The 13,182-nt window shown below is 41.6% G+C and overlaps 1 protein-coding gene across 1 annotated transcript; it reads right to left on the reverse strand.

Moving 5' to 3' along the window:
* Window positions 1-1,850: 1,850 nt before the first annotated feature.
* Window positions 1,851-12,915, reverse strand: senp8 (SUMO peptidase family member, NEDD8 specific). The gene is made up of 3 exons (XM_060940903.1): window positions 12,825-12,915; window positions 12,289-12,354; window positions 1,851-9,052 (listed from the first exon to the last, which is right to left on the reverse strand). The coding sequence occupies exon 3, from the start codon at window positions 9,017-9,019 to the stop codon at window positions 8,381-8,383; it is 639 nt and encodes a 212-aa protein (XP_060796886.1). The 5' UTR covers window positions 9,020-9,052; window positions 12,289-12,354; window positions 12,825-12,915; the 3' UTR covers window positions 1,851-8,380.
* Between the last annotated feature and the right edge of the window lie 267 nt (window positions 12,916-13,182).

Genomic DNA, 13,182 nt, shown 5'->3' on the forward strand with positions numbered 1-13,182 from the left:
AGAAAGAACAGTGAAATCTGAATGTTAGCCTTTATGTATGAGTGTGTTGATTTTTTTCTCCATTTAACAACGAAGCAAGCAATAAAAATGCCTCGACATTCGTGCACACATTAGTGCACACAGCCACGCACTTCTCACAGGAATAAGGAACATACAGCACCAACAAATTAGCACCAGAAACACTAAAAAAAGACATCAGGAATATTTCGTTATTTGTTTCAGAGTGGAATTTTCCTTTAAATTTATCCCCGATTACCACGTACAGGAAATGATGTGGTGATTTATGATTTGGGAAATGATGCCGTCCTGTTTCAGCTCGTTTAAGTTTGAGGAATCTGTACAGTGTTGCCTTTACTTCACTTAAGGCGTTTTTTTTTTTTTCCTGACACGCTAATCTCCAGAAGGTCAGGTCTGATGGAAAAATCCCTGCTTCCACTGACCTTCACATTCTGTAACAGTATATCTTCCTTCTCATGAACACTGATTCGTTTCAAATCCATCAGCGTTACTGAGCTGACTCTTTCAGGAGTTTTCTTTTTTTTTTGTACATTAAAAATCCGTCACTTCTGTTAACTTAATTTACAGCAAGTCAGGATTAGGTTAGGTAGTTGGCGAATACTCTAAATATGGAGTTATTTTAATAGCAAATGTAATAATAATATATGGAGATATATATAGGGTGTTTCAAAAAATTTGATATCATTTCACAATCTAATAACTTTGCCAATTCTCGTTCAATTGACCTCAAATTTTAACAGCGTGTGTGGAAACAGGTCAAAATTTTATGTTTTTATCTTTTTAGGCATAGAAATGCCATTCACTGGAAAAGAAAAGTCAAGCCAAGTTTATTTCTATAGCGCTTTTAAACAATAAACATTGTCGCAAAGCAGCTTTACAGAATTTGAACGACTTAAAATATGAGCTAATTTTATCCCTAATCTATCCCCAGACGTTTTGTGTGTTAGAGTACGCGCGAACACAGTCAAACGAGACTGTGCAGTGTGTATTTATGAGAGAATTCTCTAAAAATGCACCAACTGCAATGCAGATTTGGACATGGCACAAAAAGTTCATGGAATCCACATATCTTTGAATTTCTTACTCAAATTTTGAGGAATAAATCTTATATTGGGGCGGCACGGTGGTGTAGTGGTTAGCGCTGTCGCCTCACAGCAAGAAGGTCCGGGTTCGAGCACCGTGGCCGGCGAGGGCCTTTCTGTGTGGAGTTTGCATGTTCTCCCCGTGTCCGCGTGGGTTTCCTCCGGGTGCTCCGGTTTCCCCCACAGTCCAAAGACATGCAGGTTAGGTTAACTGGTGACTCTAAATTGACCGTAGGTGTGAATGTGAGTGTGAATGGTTGTCTGTATCTATGTGTCAGCCCTGTGATGACCTGGTGACTTGTCCAGGGTGTACCCCGCCTTTCGCCCGTAGTCAGCTGGGATAGGCTCCAGCTTGCCTGCGACCCTGTAGAACAGGATAAAGCGGCTAGAGATAATGAGATGAGTTTAATTTGCCTCGACTATGTAGTTTCTGAGATATTTACATCTCGTTTGCTGTGAGATTTTCAAAGCTTAACCATGACATCCGTGAATACCTTCAGTATCATACTGTACGGTTTCAACTGGAACAGTTTAAGACACGTAACCAAAGCGGATATCTGTACAGAGCTGCAATGAAAACCACAATTCTGCCCATGAATCCATAAAATAAGACCGTTACATGTAAAGAATGAAGTGCAAACAAAATGTCTGAATAATAATTCATTTAAAAAAATAGAATCTGAATCAGATATGACTGACTTCAGACAGGAAAGTAGTGACTTCATATCAAACTCCAGAAGGACAAAGATCTTTCTTTACATGCAAAAAATGCTTTATTGTATGAGCTCAACAAGCAGATCCTTATTCAACTCACTGAAATAAAAAAAATCATGAGAAAGTCCAAACGTCATGCATCGGCTGGTGTGAGGTCAGAAAGCGTTGTGCCTGCTCTGAAAATGAATATACTCGCACTCACACACGTACACAATCACAGCAGGGAAATGTTTTAAAAATGAGAACAGTCCCTGTCCTCCCAGTAAGAAACTAGCACAAGGAATAACCTCACATTTTTCTAAAACGGTCCACATTCTTTCTCAATCATTTTCAGCTTAAAATAACCCTGAGCGAAAAGTCTCGTAAACAAGTCTCGTCACATTCATCTCATTTCATCTTCTACATTCACTTGTGCTGAAGTTATTTCAAGTTTCCTCCATCATGTGGATGTGTGAATTAAAAACCGTGTGTGTGTGTGGTCTGATGATTGCACTTGACACAGATTGGCGTCATTGTGGATTGGTAAACTCACATTAGCACCGTCGTGTCCTATTTGTCGAAACGGAAAAGCTCGCAAGTGTTTGTCAGTCAACAAACAATCATATGTGCATCTGTAAAATATGATCAGTTTTATACCTGTAGGAGAACCCTTACATTCTATGGTGGGGGAAAAAAACCCAAACTTCTATGAGGAAGTGTTCCTCGTAGGACCCCTCTAGAATTTTTGAAGAACCTGGAGCGAGGGGCTGATGATGGGGGTCATAATGTACATTTTAAGTACAGAATAAGACACAGGCCATGACAATCGCTGTTGTGCTCATACCACAGTGATTTGCCAACAATTACGATTTTAACTACAAAAAGCTGTCCTTGTGATTTCATTTTCAAGCTTTGACCAACATTCTAGCCCTCTTTTCAAGTCTATGGATATAATTAAAGTTTCATGATCTAGTCACCTTCCTCATTGGCATTTTTAAGTATAAATTTCATTATTGATTGTTACCTTCGGTATTCCAAACTTTTTCCACTAAAGTAGATAAGAGTCACACCTGTAACACAAGGCATGCTGCAAAACAGTCGTACTATCTTCCTAAAGCGAGAAAAATTACGGAAAATTTAATATTCCTTTCCAAGCCCTCGTAGTCTGGCACGGTATCGATGTTATCAAATATGGATCATTTTCTCCGTTTAAACAAAACTTTCTTCACAGCTACTAGTTCATTCTTTACATGAATGCACATTCAGATAATACCACTGTTTTGCAAAGCTTATTTGATTTTTTTTTTCTTCGTAGTATGTCTCGTTTTTGTGTTTTATGTGAAAAGTGTGTAAATGCTGACCTTATGGCCCTTTTCCACTACCCTTTTTCAGCTCACTTCAGCCCGACACGGCTCGCGTTTCGACTACCAAAAAACAGCACGACTCGGCTCGCTTCAGCCCTGCTTAGCCCCTAAAACTCGCACCGTTTTGGAGTGGGGCTGAAGCGAGCCAAAGCGAGCCGAGTGAGGCTGGGGGCGTGAGCAGACACTCCCCTGTGCACTGATTGGTGAGAAGGAGTGTCCTCGCATGCCCACACATGCCCCGCGAGCACGCTGGGATCTGTAAACACCGTAAACCCGGAAGAATAATAATTAGGAATTACGAGAATTTCTGAAGCCTTATGCGCCTCGCCTCATCTATACGCTCTTGCCAGTATCTGTTGGCGTTGTCGGTGACAACAAGCCACACACAGCACCAAGACCAGCAACACTAACGACTCCATGTCCTCCATGTTTATTGTTTACTATTCGGGTCGTGAGACTACCGCTTAAAAGTTCACTGATGTCACTGTTTGCGCCGCTTAACGACATCACGTGACGTCCACCCACTTTCGCTAACTCCACCCAATGTGTCCACCCACTTCCAGCCAGCACGGTTCAGCGCGGGTGTAGTCGAAATGCAACTCCAACAGCCCCACTCAGCTCGAATCAGCACGGCACGGCTCAGCCGCGTTTGTAGTGGAAAAGCGGCATTAGATAGCAAACACTTTCCTTAAAGCGGACAACCTGGCATTTTTAGCTATTGAGGGTTATTTCAGGTTGCCAGTGCTCCCAAACTATTTTATTAAAAAAAAAAAAAACAACTTATGAAAAATGTCTATTCAAAAAAATTAAATAGTGCTAATAAGGGGTAAGAAAAATTGTTTGTGTTAAAAAAATAGTTAATAAACTTAATACATTTTTAATATTATGGAACAACTTTGAACCAAGCGAGTTCCTGTTGTACCGCGAGTTGGCTAGCGTGTCCGCCTCTCGATCGGGAGATCGTGAGTTCTACTCACGGTTGGGTCATACCAAAGACCATCATAAAAATGGTACCTACTGCCGTCTGGCAACGCACGCTGCAATACAGATGCGAGTGGGGAGTCAAACTCTCGCGGTTACCAGAGGACCAGCGCCCCACTGTAACCCTAGCTATGTAATAGGCGAGAGGCCGAGGGCTACGGAAACGGAGCGAGTTCCTGTTAACACTTATATTACAGCAGGTATAAACACACTTTCCCCCTTTCCTTCACCAGTCTCTCCTGTGATTCTCTCTCTTAAAGTTCCATCCATTATCCTGTGCAGGATTGCGGGCAAGCTGGAGCCTATCCCAAATGACTATGGGTGAGAGGCGGGGTACACCCTGGACAAGTCACCAGATCGTCGCAGGGCTGGTACATAGAGACACACAACCATTCACACTCACATTCACACCTATGGTCAATTTAGAGCCACCAATTAACCTAACCTGCATGTCTTTGGGGACACGGGGAGAACATGCAAACGCCGCACAGAAAGGTCCTCGTCGGCCACTGGGCTCGAACCCAGAACCTTCTTGCTCTGAGGCGACAATGCTAACCACTACACCACCATGCTGCCCCTTCTCTTGAATGAGACCAAAAAAAAAAAAAAAAGTGCAAATGTCTCTGTCCTGAAGTTCTGTTCGTAAAAATATTAAATACATACAGTATCTCCTTTCAAAAAAATTGTTAAATGTTCAACCAACCAATAAATAAAATCAATCCATCCATCCATCCATCCCAGCTTCTACCCATCTATGAGATGTTACTATAGAAACAATAATATACCAGAGTGAGCACATTATTAAAAACCTGTTTTCTGTTACAGCTGGAACTACCGTCAGAGCTGCTGTGATCAAAAAATCGGTGTTCCCGAAATATCGTCGGACACCAGTCATGACAGACGAAAAATTCAGTTGTCCTACGTAATTAACAAACGTCAGTCAACCTGACCGATAGCTATTGTAATTACAAATATAAACATCCAAATCTAAAACATGCCTGAATTTAACGTGAGAAAAAAAAAACCATTCACAAATATCGTATTTATCGCAACTTCAGCGGTCTCAAAAGTAGCCGGTCACCGGCGGCAAATCGCCGGCTATGGCTTGTTATGCCGCCGGCTATTGTCAGTCGAGTCACAAAATTTAATATTAAATATTTCTGACAGCAAAAAAAATTGTGAACGTAAATTACATCCACTATGTCATGTATGTCCGTTGCCGCGTCAACTGTGTTTACATCCTTGACACGAGTGCAGCCATTACTGCCGCCTGTGTTGCCAGATTGCGCGGTTTCCCGCCCAATTTGGGCGGTTTTAAGTGCATTTTGGCGGGTTTTGAACATATTTTGGGCTGTAAAACGTCAGCAGTATCTGGCAACATATGTTTTTTACTTAATACAAGAAATTAATGGATGCCAACGTTTTTGCCAAAATGGTATTTTATTTTCCATTGTTTAGGCAGCTTCAGCATCATACTGTGAGATTCTGTTCAAATTGTTTTTTTTCTTCTATGAAGCCTGAGCCATTTATTTTATTAGTTTATAATTATTGTTTAATTTAGTCTTCAGGAGAGACTGCCTGCACACAGTACTAGTATTAATAGTTTTTTTTTCTTACATGAAAGCTGAGGCATTTATATTATATTTGAAGGTAACTTCATGTTGTGCTGTGAGGTTCTCTGCACTTTAACTTTTGAACCAACAGGAGCATTTGGATAAGTAAAGCCTATTTTTCTGCATTTTTGTAGTCCTGGTAATCTTTTATATTGGTAAAGTTGTTTATAGGACCATTTCTCAGTGTCTGTTTTTTTTAATCAATAGTTTTTCAGTAATAACTTAATATTTAACATATCACTCAATTTTAAACAACCCCCACGCCTCCCCCATGGCTTGCCCCCATAGTCTCCAAAATTTCTGTGGGAAACACTGGCGTGCGTAACAACGCTAATCAAGCTTAAGCTAGACGACCCGCCTCAAATACCCGTCCCGGGTAAATGTTATCCCAATTTTAGATGGCCTGTTCCAAACCATCCCGCCCCATGAAAAATTCGTACTTGCATATCTATCTATCTATCTATCTATCTATCTATCTATCTATCTATCTATCTATCTATCTATCTATCTATCTATCTATCTATCTATCTATCTATCCATCCATCCATCTATCCATCCCTGCACGCTTTGCGTGCATTATGTCTGCCGCTGGCAGACATTTTACCATTTTGCACCCTGCTGTAAATTATTTGTACCCTGCTATTCTCCCAAACTTTGAAGCCCCTGAACTTAATAAACAAAGTTCTAATACTCCATGCATCGATGTCTCTACGCGGTTTCGCATACCTTAAATACACATCAATGGTGCAGAGTTTTCTCGCAGCCACCTACTTAGTTCATTGAGAAAATACGTTATCGATCGATATGCTGTCCGAATGCATTCGCGCCATATTTGCTGACCTTGGATGAGTGTTATGAGCAGGATTCTGGTTCTGATCTTGATGCAGGCTATGAGAGCTTTGACGAGCAGGATGAGGAAACGAACAACCGTCTGCTTGAGGAATTCAGAAATGAGCTTTGATGTGTTCAATGATAAACTGATACAAAAAAAAAATATCATCAGTAACTGACCGTTTCAATGTGCTGGAAAGGACATTGTCGAATAGGACGTTGTGGAATAAATAATGGTCCTTGATTTTCTTGCTTGTTTTCATTCATTTTACACAAAGCTAAAATTGTCTGACAAGGTCTGAAAATGTCTGACATACGGTAGATCTGCCCAACGTCAGACAATATGACTGATTCTGCTCACCACGGAAAGCTTTTCGGGAACACTGGAAAAAAATCAATCATCACCTTCTGATTGGAGAATTCAACCACGCTGTAGTACAAGCTACTATAATATAAATGAGGACAGGAACTTGTTTTCCAGTCATTCCACAACATATCTACACTCACCGGCCACTTTAATACAAACTTGCTCTTGAATTCTAAGCTTCCTGTTCTTGGCTGCAGAAGTGGAACCCAATGTCAAGTCAAGTCAGGTTTATTTGTATAGCGCTTTTAAACAATAAACATTGTCGCAAAGCAGCTTTACAGAATTTGAACGACTTAAAACATGAGCTAATTTTATCCCTAATCTATCCCCAATGAGCAAGCCTGTGGCGACGGTGGCAAGGAAAAACTCCCTCAGACGACATGAGGAAGAAACCTCGAGAGGAACCAGACTCAAAAGGGAACCCATCCTCATTTGGGCAACAGCAGACAGCATGACTATAACATTAACAGTTTTAACATGAAGTCAGTTTCGTTGACGTTATAAACTCTTCGCTGATGGAAACTTGAGTGCAAAACTGTTCATGACGACTGCAGTCCTAAAGTTAGCAAGTCAACTGTGGTCTTCTATTTTCCTGTTGCGTGCTGAGATGCTTTTCAGCTCACCACGGTTGTCAAGAGTTGCTACGAGTTACTATATCTTTCCTGGCAAAAAAAAAAGCTCGAACCAAGCTGGCCATTTTCCTCTGACCTCTCTTATCAACAAGGCGTTTGTTTCCACCCAGAAAACTTTCGCTCACTCGATGTTTTTTGTTTTTCGCACCATTCTGTGTAAACTCTAAAGACTGTTGTTTGTGCGTGAAAACCTCAGGAGATCAGCAGTTTCTGAAATTCTCACTCAAACCAACCCATGCCACAGTGAAAGAAAGTCACACTTTGAGATCGCAATTTTTCCCGTTCTGATGTGTGAACATTGTGAAGGTTAACTGAAGCGCTTGGTTTGTATCTGTATGATTTGATGCGCCGTACTGCTGTCAAGGGATCGGCTGATTCGAGACCTGCATCGAACAGGTGGATGGGTATTCCTAATAAAGTGGCCGGTGAGTGTATAAACGGATAAAGACGTGTCATTATTTAATTAATTACAACAAGGTTGGCAAATTGCTGTGGTATAAGAGGAATAAAACTTTTCAGAGAATGTGCTGTTCTGGGAAAATAAAAACAGAAGCAGAGTTTAGTTGATTATTTTCCTACAATCGCACAACTCTAAGTGCCTTATTCCTGACATAATGATAATACAGTAAACCCTGATAAATGGTCAGAGAATCAGCGTAGCACATGCGTAGTTGAGTTTCTTCTAATTAGTAACGCATGCTGATTAAATCTGTAACTACTGACTGGTGTTGAGCTGAATTCGGATTGCTGCAAGTACCGACTTTATTTGTGAGCGACATGTCTGAAGATGGAGCTCGTTCTAGTCCTTTGCTAGTCTTTGAATCAGCGAGTGCCATTCTGTCCGCTTCCTGGTGATATACGTGGGCGTGATGGTGTTGGACGGAAGTCGAGCGCAGCCTCCGACTCGAGCGCTTTCGCACAGCGCCTCGGTGTTACAGATGACGTACATGCCGCAGTCGTAGCTGTTCTGCTGCAAGGGGCATGGCTCTTCCACAAAGGGCACGTCAGTCCCGGTGCCGAGGAAAGCCTGGAGCTTGGCGGCGATGCGCCGAGCGTGTGTGGCATTGCCTCCGCTCTGCGAGTCGTAGTGTGAGAAATGACCCGAGTCACGCTGGTAAAGCAGCAGGCTCCAGTGTGAGCCACCGGCTGCCTGGTTAGAGTTATCATTGACCGCTAGGAAGACCCAGCGACGTGACTCGAGCCTCAGTGGCTCCAAGAAGACAGCGAGTTCCTCCTGGCATGACGCGCACTTGATGAACTGGGTGACCTCGGGGCTGATGAAGCCCACGGCATCACCCAGGCTCTTAAAGCGTTCCACAGCGAAGTACTCAAAGGCAAAACCGATCACCTGGTCGTTGAGCCAGTGGGGGCCTTCCAGCAAGGAAACGTCCGAGCGCCTCAGCAAGCTGTCCTGATAACTCAGCACAACCGGGTCCATCTCTGAGGGCGTGACACCAGGAAGGCGGGGTTACTGGAAAACAAAAAACGTAGGGTTCTGCATCAGTGACCAGAAAGGCAAGTCTTACTCTGCATTGCACTGTATCATTTGCTCTCTCAGGGTTACTGTTGATCTAGACATAATCGCTGGGTTTGATTTGTTGTTTTGCAAGTCGCGAGCTCGCAGTGTCACTGTGTACATCCAGCAGTCTGTCTCACGGATAGATACAAAGGCACAAAAAAACCATGAATGCTTTCCAGAAAACAGGACTATGACTTGGACCATATCGTATTTAAAATTTAGTATAAATACGGACGTGATCATAGGAAATCGCGTGCTCTGATTGGTCCAGAAATTTGGACTATTTCTCGATAATCACCTCAAACGACTCGACAAAATGGCGGCCAATCGCTTTGTTACCGTAAGTGAGGAACAATTACAACCCCAATTCCAAAAAAGTTGGGACGCTGTGTAAACTGTAAATAAAAACAAATGCGATAACTTGCAAATCATGGAAACCTGATATTTCACTGAAAATAGTACAAAAGACAACATATCAAATGTTGAAACTGAGAAATTTTATTGGTTTTTGAAAAATATAGGCTCATTTTGAATTTGATGTCAGCAACCTGTTTCAGACAAGTTGGGACAGGGGCAAGAAAAGACTGAAAAAGTTGTGTAATGCTAAAAAAAAAAAAAAAAACCCAAAACCTAATTTGTTTAATTGGAAACAGGTCGGTAAGATGATTGGGTATAAAAAGAGCATCCCAGAGAGGCGGAGTATCTCAGAAGTAAAGATGGGGAGGGGTTCATCGCTCTGTGAAAGACTGCGTGGGCAAACAGTGCAACAATTTAAGAATAATGTTCCTCAATGTAAAACTGAAAAGAATTTGTGGATCACGTCATCTATGGTCCATAATATCATTAAAAGACTCGGAGAATCTGGGGAAATCTCTGTATACAAGAGACAAGGCTGAAAACTGACATTGGATGCCTGTGATCTTCAGGCCCTCAGGGGACATTGCATTAAAAGCAGACATGTGTCTGGAGTGGAAATCACTGTACGGGCTCAGGAACACTTCAGAAAACCATCGTCGGTGGAAATAGTTCATTACTGCATCCACAAAAGCAAGTTAAAGCCAGATATAAACAATATCCAGAAACACCGCCCCCTTCTCTGGGCCCGAGCTCTTTTACGATGGACTGAGGCGAAGTGGAAAACTATCCCGAGGTCTGACGAATGAAAAATAGAAATTCTTTTTAGAAATCATGGACCCCACGTCCTCCAGGCTAAAGAGGAGAGGGACCATCCGGCTTGTTATCAGCGCACGGTTCAAAAGCCAGCATCTGTGATGGTATGAGGGGGCATTAGTGCACATGACATGGGGAGCTTGTACATCTGGGAAGGCATCATTAATGCTGAATGATATAAACACGTCTCAGAGCAATATGCTGCTATCCAGACAAAATCTTTTTCAGGGAAGGCCTTCCTTCTTTCAGCAAGACAATGCCAAACCGTTTTCTGCACATAATAAAACTGCATGGCTCTGTAGTAAAAGAGTCCAAGTGCTAAACTGGCCTGCCTGCAGTCCAGACCTGTCTCCCGTTTAAAACATTTGGCGCATTATGAAGCGTAAAATATGACAAAGGAGACCCCGAACTGTTGAGCAACTAAAATTGTATATCAGGCAAGAATGGGGCAACATTTCTCTTTCAAAACTACAGCAATCTGTCTCGTCATTTCCCAAACGTTTACAGAGTGTTGTTAAAAACAGAGGTGATGCGACACAGTAGTAAACACACCCCTGTCCCAACTTTTCTGAAACGTGTTGCTGACATCAAATTTAAAATGAGCCTATATTTTTCAAAAAACAATAACATTTCTCAGTTTCAACATCTGATATGGTGTCTTTGTACTATTTTCAAAGAAATATAACATTTCCATGATTTGCAAATTGTTGCGTTCTGTTTTTATTTACAGTTTACACAGCGTCCCAACTTTTTTGGAAGCGGGGTTGTACAAATGATGAAAGAAAATGCTGTTCCTAAAAGCAACTAAAGAAGCTACGAAGTTAGGTCTAAACTATTCAAAGGTAAGGTGGAATTGTTATTTATTTTATTGATTTCAAAACGAAGTATTTTATGTGACTCGGCGTAGCGACACATTTGCATGCCGCTTTTGAATAATGAAATAAAAATTTTTTTAATACAATTTTTTTAAATAAATCACTTGTGTATTTATATTAAAACAATTATCCGCCTCAGGCTCAGTGAATAAATATAACGTTATTTACCAGCTGGGAGGTCCGTATCGTGAAATACCGTGACCGAGGTCTTGAAAGTACTGACTGAGGCCCTCTGGGCCGAGGTCAGTATTCAAGGCCGAGGTCACGGTATTTCACCATACGGACCGACCTTAAGCTGGTAAATAATATATTTATTTTTTTCTTTACCAAATTCTAACAGAAAACGAGAGCGGACGAAAGGGAAAACCGAGCCGAGCCGCCATTTTGAATCCTCATTCGCGCCTGTAATGCAAACTGCTTCCTCCTCGGTATACAAGTGCACTTTCATGGCAGGAAAAAAACTACATTTTGCCGCCTATGTAGTCCCCTATTTATATAAATAGGAGTCATTCAGGATTCAGCCAGGTTTTTGCTCGATGTTAGCAAATTACAGATTTTTAGCTTTCTCCTGAAATGTTTTCTTTTATTTCTTCTTCCTCAGGGTAGTAAAACTCGCTTTTGCTGTGAAGACTGTCGTTATCGCTATCCATGATGTAAAATTAATGCTACTCTCCTGAGAAATGCTGGCAAAAATGTATAAGATTTTTGATAATCTTATTAAAAAAAAATGTTGACAAAAAATGCTACTCTGTTTGTTGTTGTTGTGAACGAGCGAGTTGCCAGAGGTCCGTAACCGGGGTCCGTACCGTAGGATACGGACCCACTCACCAGCCAATCAGAGCGCAGGATTTGGACCATGAAAAAAATAACCTATTATATAATATAATAAAAATTATTTCACCGATCTTCACTTCACCTTTGGCGAATAAGTGTTAAATAGTTTAGAACACAAAACATGGTGGGACAGTACGGTGAGACATGGTTGGTTGGTTGAGTCCTTTCGTGAGGAGTTTCACAGGTTGTCATATCTTTTTGGGTTCTCGAGGTAAACTGGTCAGTCTAAATTACCCCAAGGTGTTAATGTGTGTGTGTGTGTGTGTGTGTGTGTGGTGCCCTGGTGTCCTATACAGGCTGTATTCTCACCTGGTACCCAGCGTTCCCGGGATAGACTTTGGATCCACCGTCAACCTCACCAGGATAAAGCGTTTACTGAAGATGGATGGATATGAATGAATGAATGAATGAATGAACACAAAACACAGATCAGAGATCCATTAAACCTCAATCACTCATCTCTATGGCTGTATTGTATTGTACTGTACTCTTCTGCCAAGAGCATAAAAGATGCAAATTACACTAAATACATCACAGGAAGTCTGTCCTTCTCCAACCTATGGACTCTGCATACAGCTACCAAAGATTTCTGATATCATTGCATTCCTTAATCACCACACATCTGCTCCTGTATGGCATCATTTTCTTAAAACCAACAGCTAATATGAATCCATATGTACTGTATGAAACAACCAACAAGCCCCTGAACAGATCTCTTCCTCTGCGTTGCTACGCTACTAGCTAAGAAACCTTACTTAATAACGCTTTTTTTAAAAGCACAGTAACTCGATTCTGCACAGAATACTTCCATAAACTATAACACAATAATTATTAAAACATTTTACCTAATTATTACAGTCAAAACGTCGTCTCACACCAGCAACCTTCCCTACTAAACACACCGAAACGTCCAGAAGAAACAACTGTCGTAAACCCCCCCCACTAGTTTTACGACACTAATACAGGACAGTGAACAAAACAGTTCGCCTCATCATAATAACCACAACGATTCGCTGGCCTCGACATGACGTTTTCCTGACAACCAATCATCTCCGAGCAAGAGCCCAGTAGTTTTCTCCCTCCACCTGTATTTCAAAAAATCCCACCTCTGGTTAAATCTGATTCGCTGTACAGGCGTGAGTAACCAATCATAAGCTTAGGGCTACGAAATAATGTTGCAAGAGGCTGGGTTTGTAGGAATGT

The sequence above is a fragment of the Neoarius graeffei genome, chromosome 15 (genome assembly GCF_027579695.1).
Source record: "Neoarius graeffei isolate fNeoGra1 chromosome 15, fNeoGra1.pri, whole genome shotgun sequence".
Taxonomy (NCBI): Eukaryota; Metazoa; Chordata; class Actinopteri; order Siluriformes; family Ariidae; genus Neoarius; species Neoarius graeffei.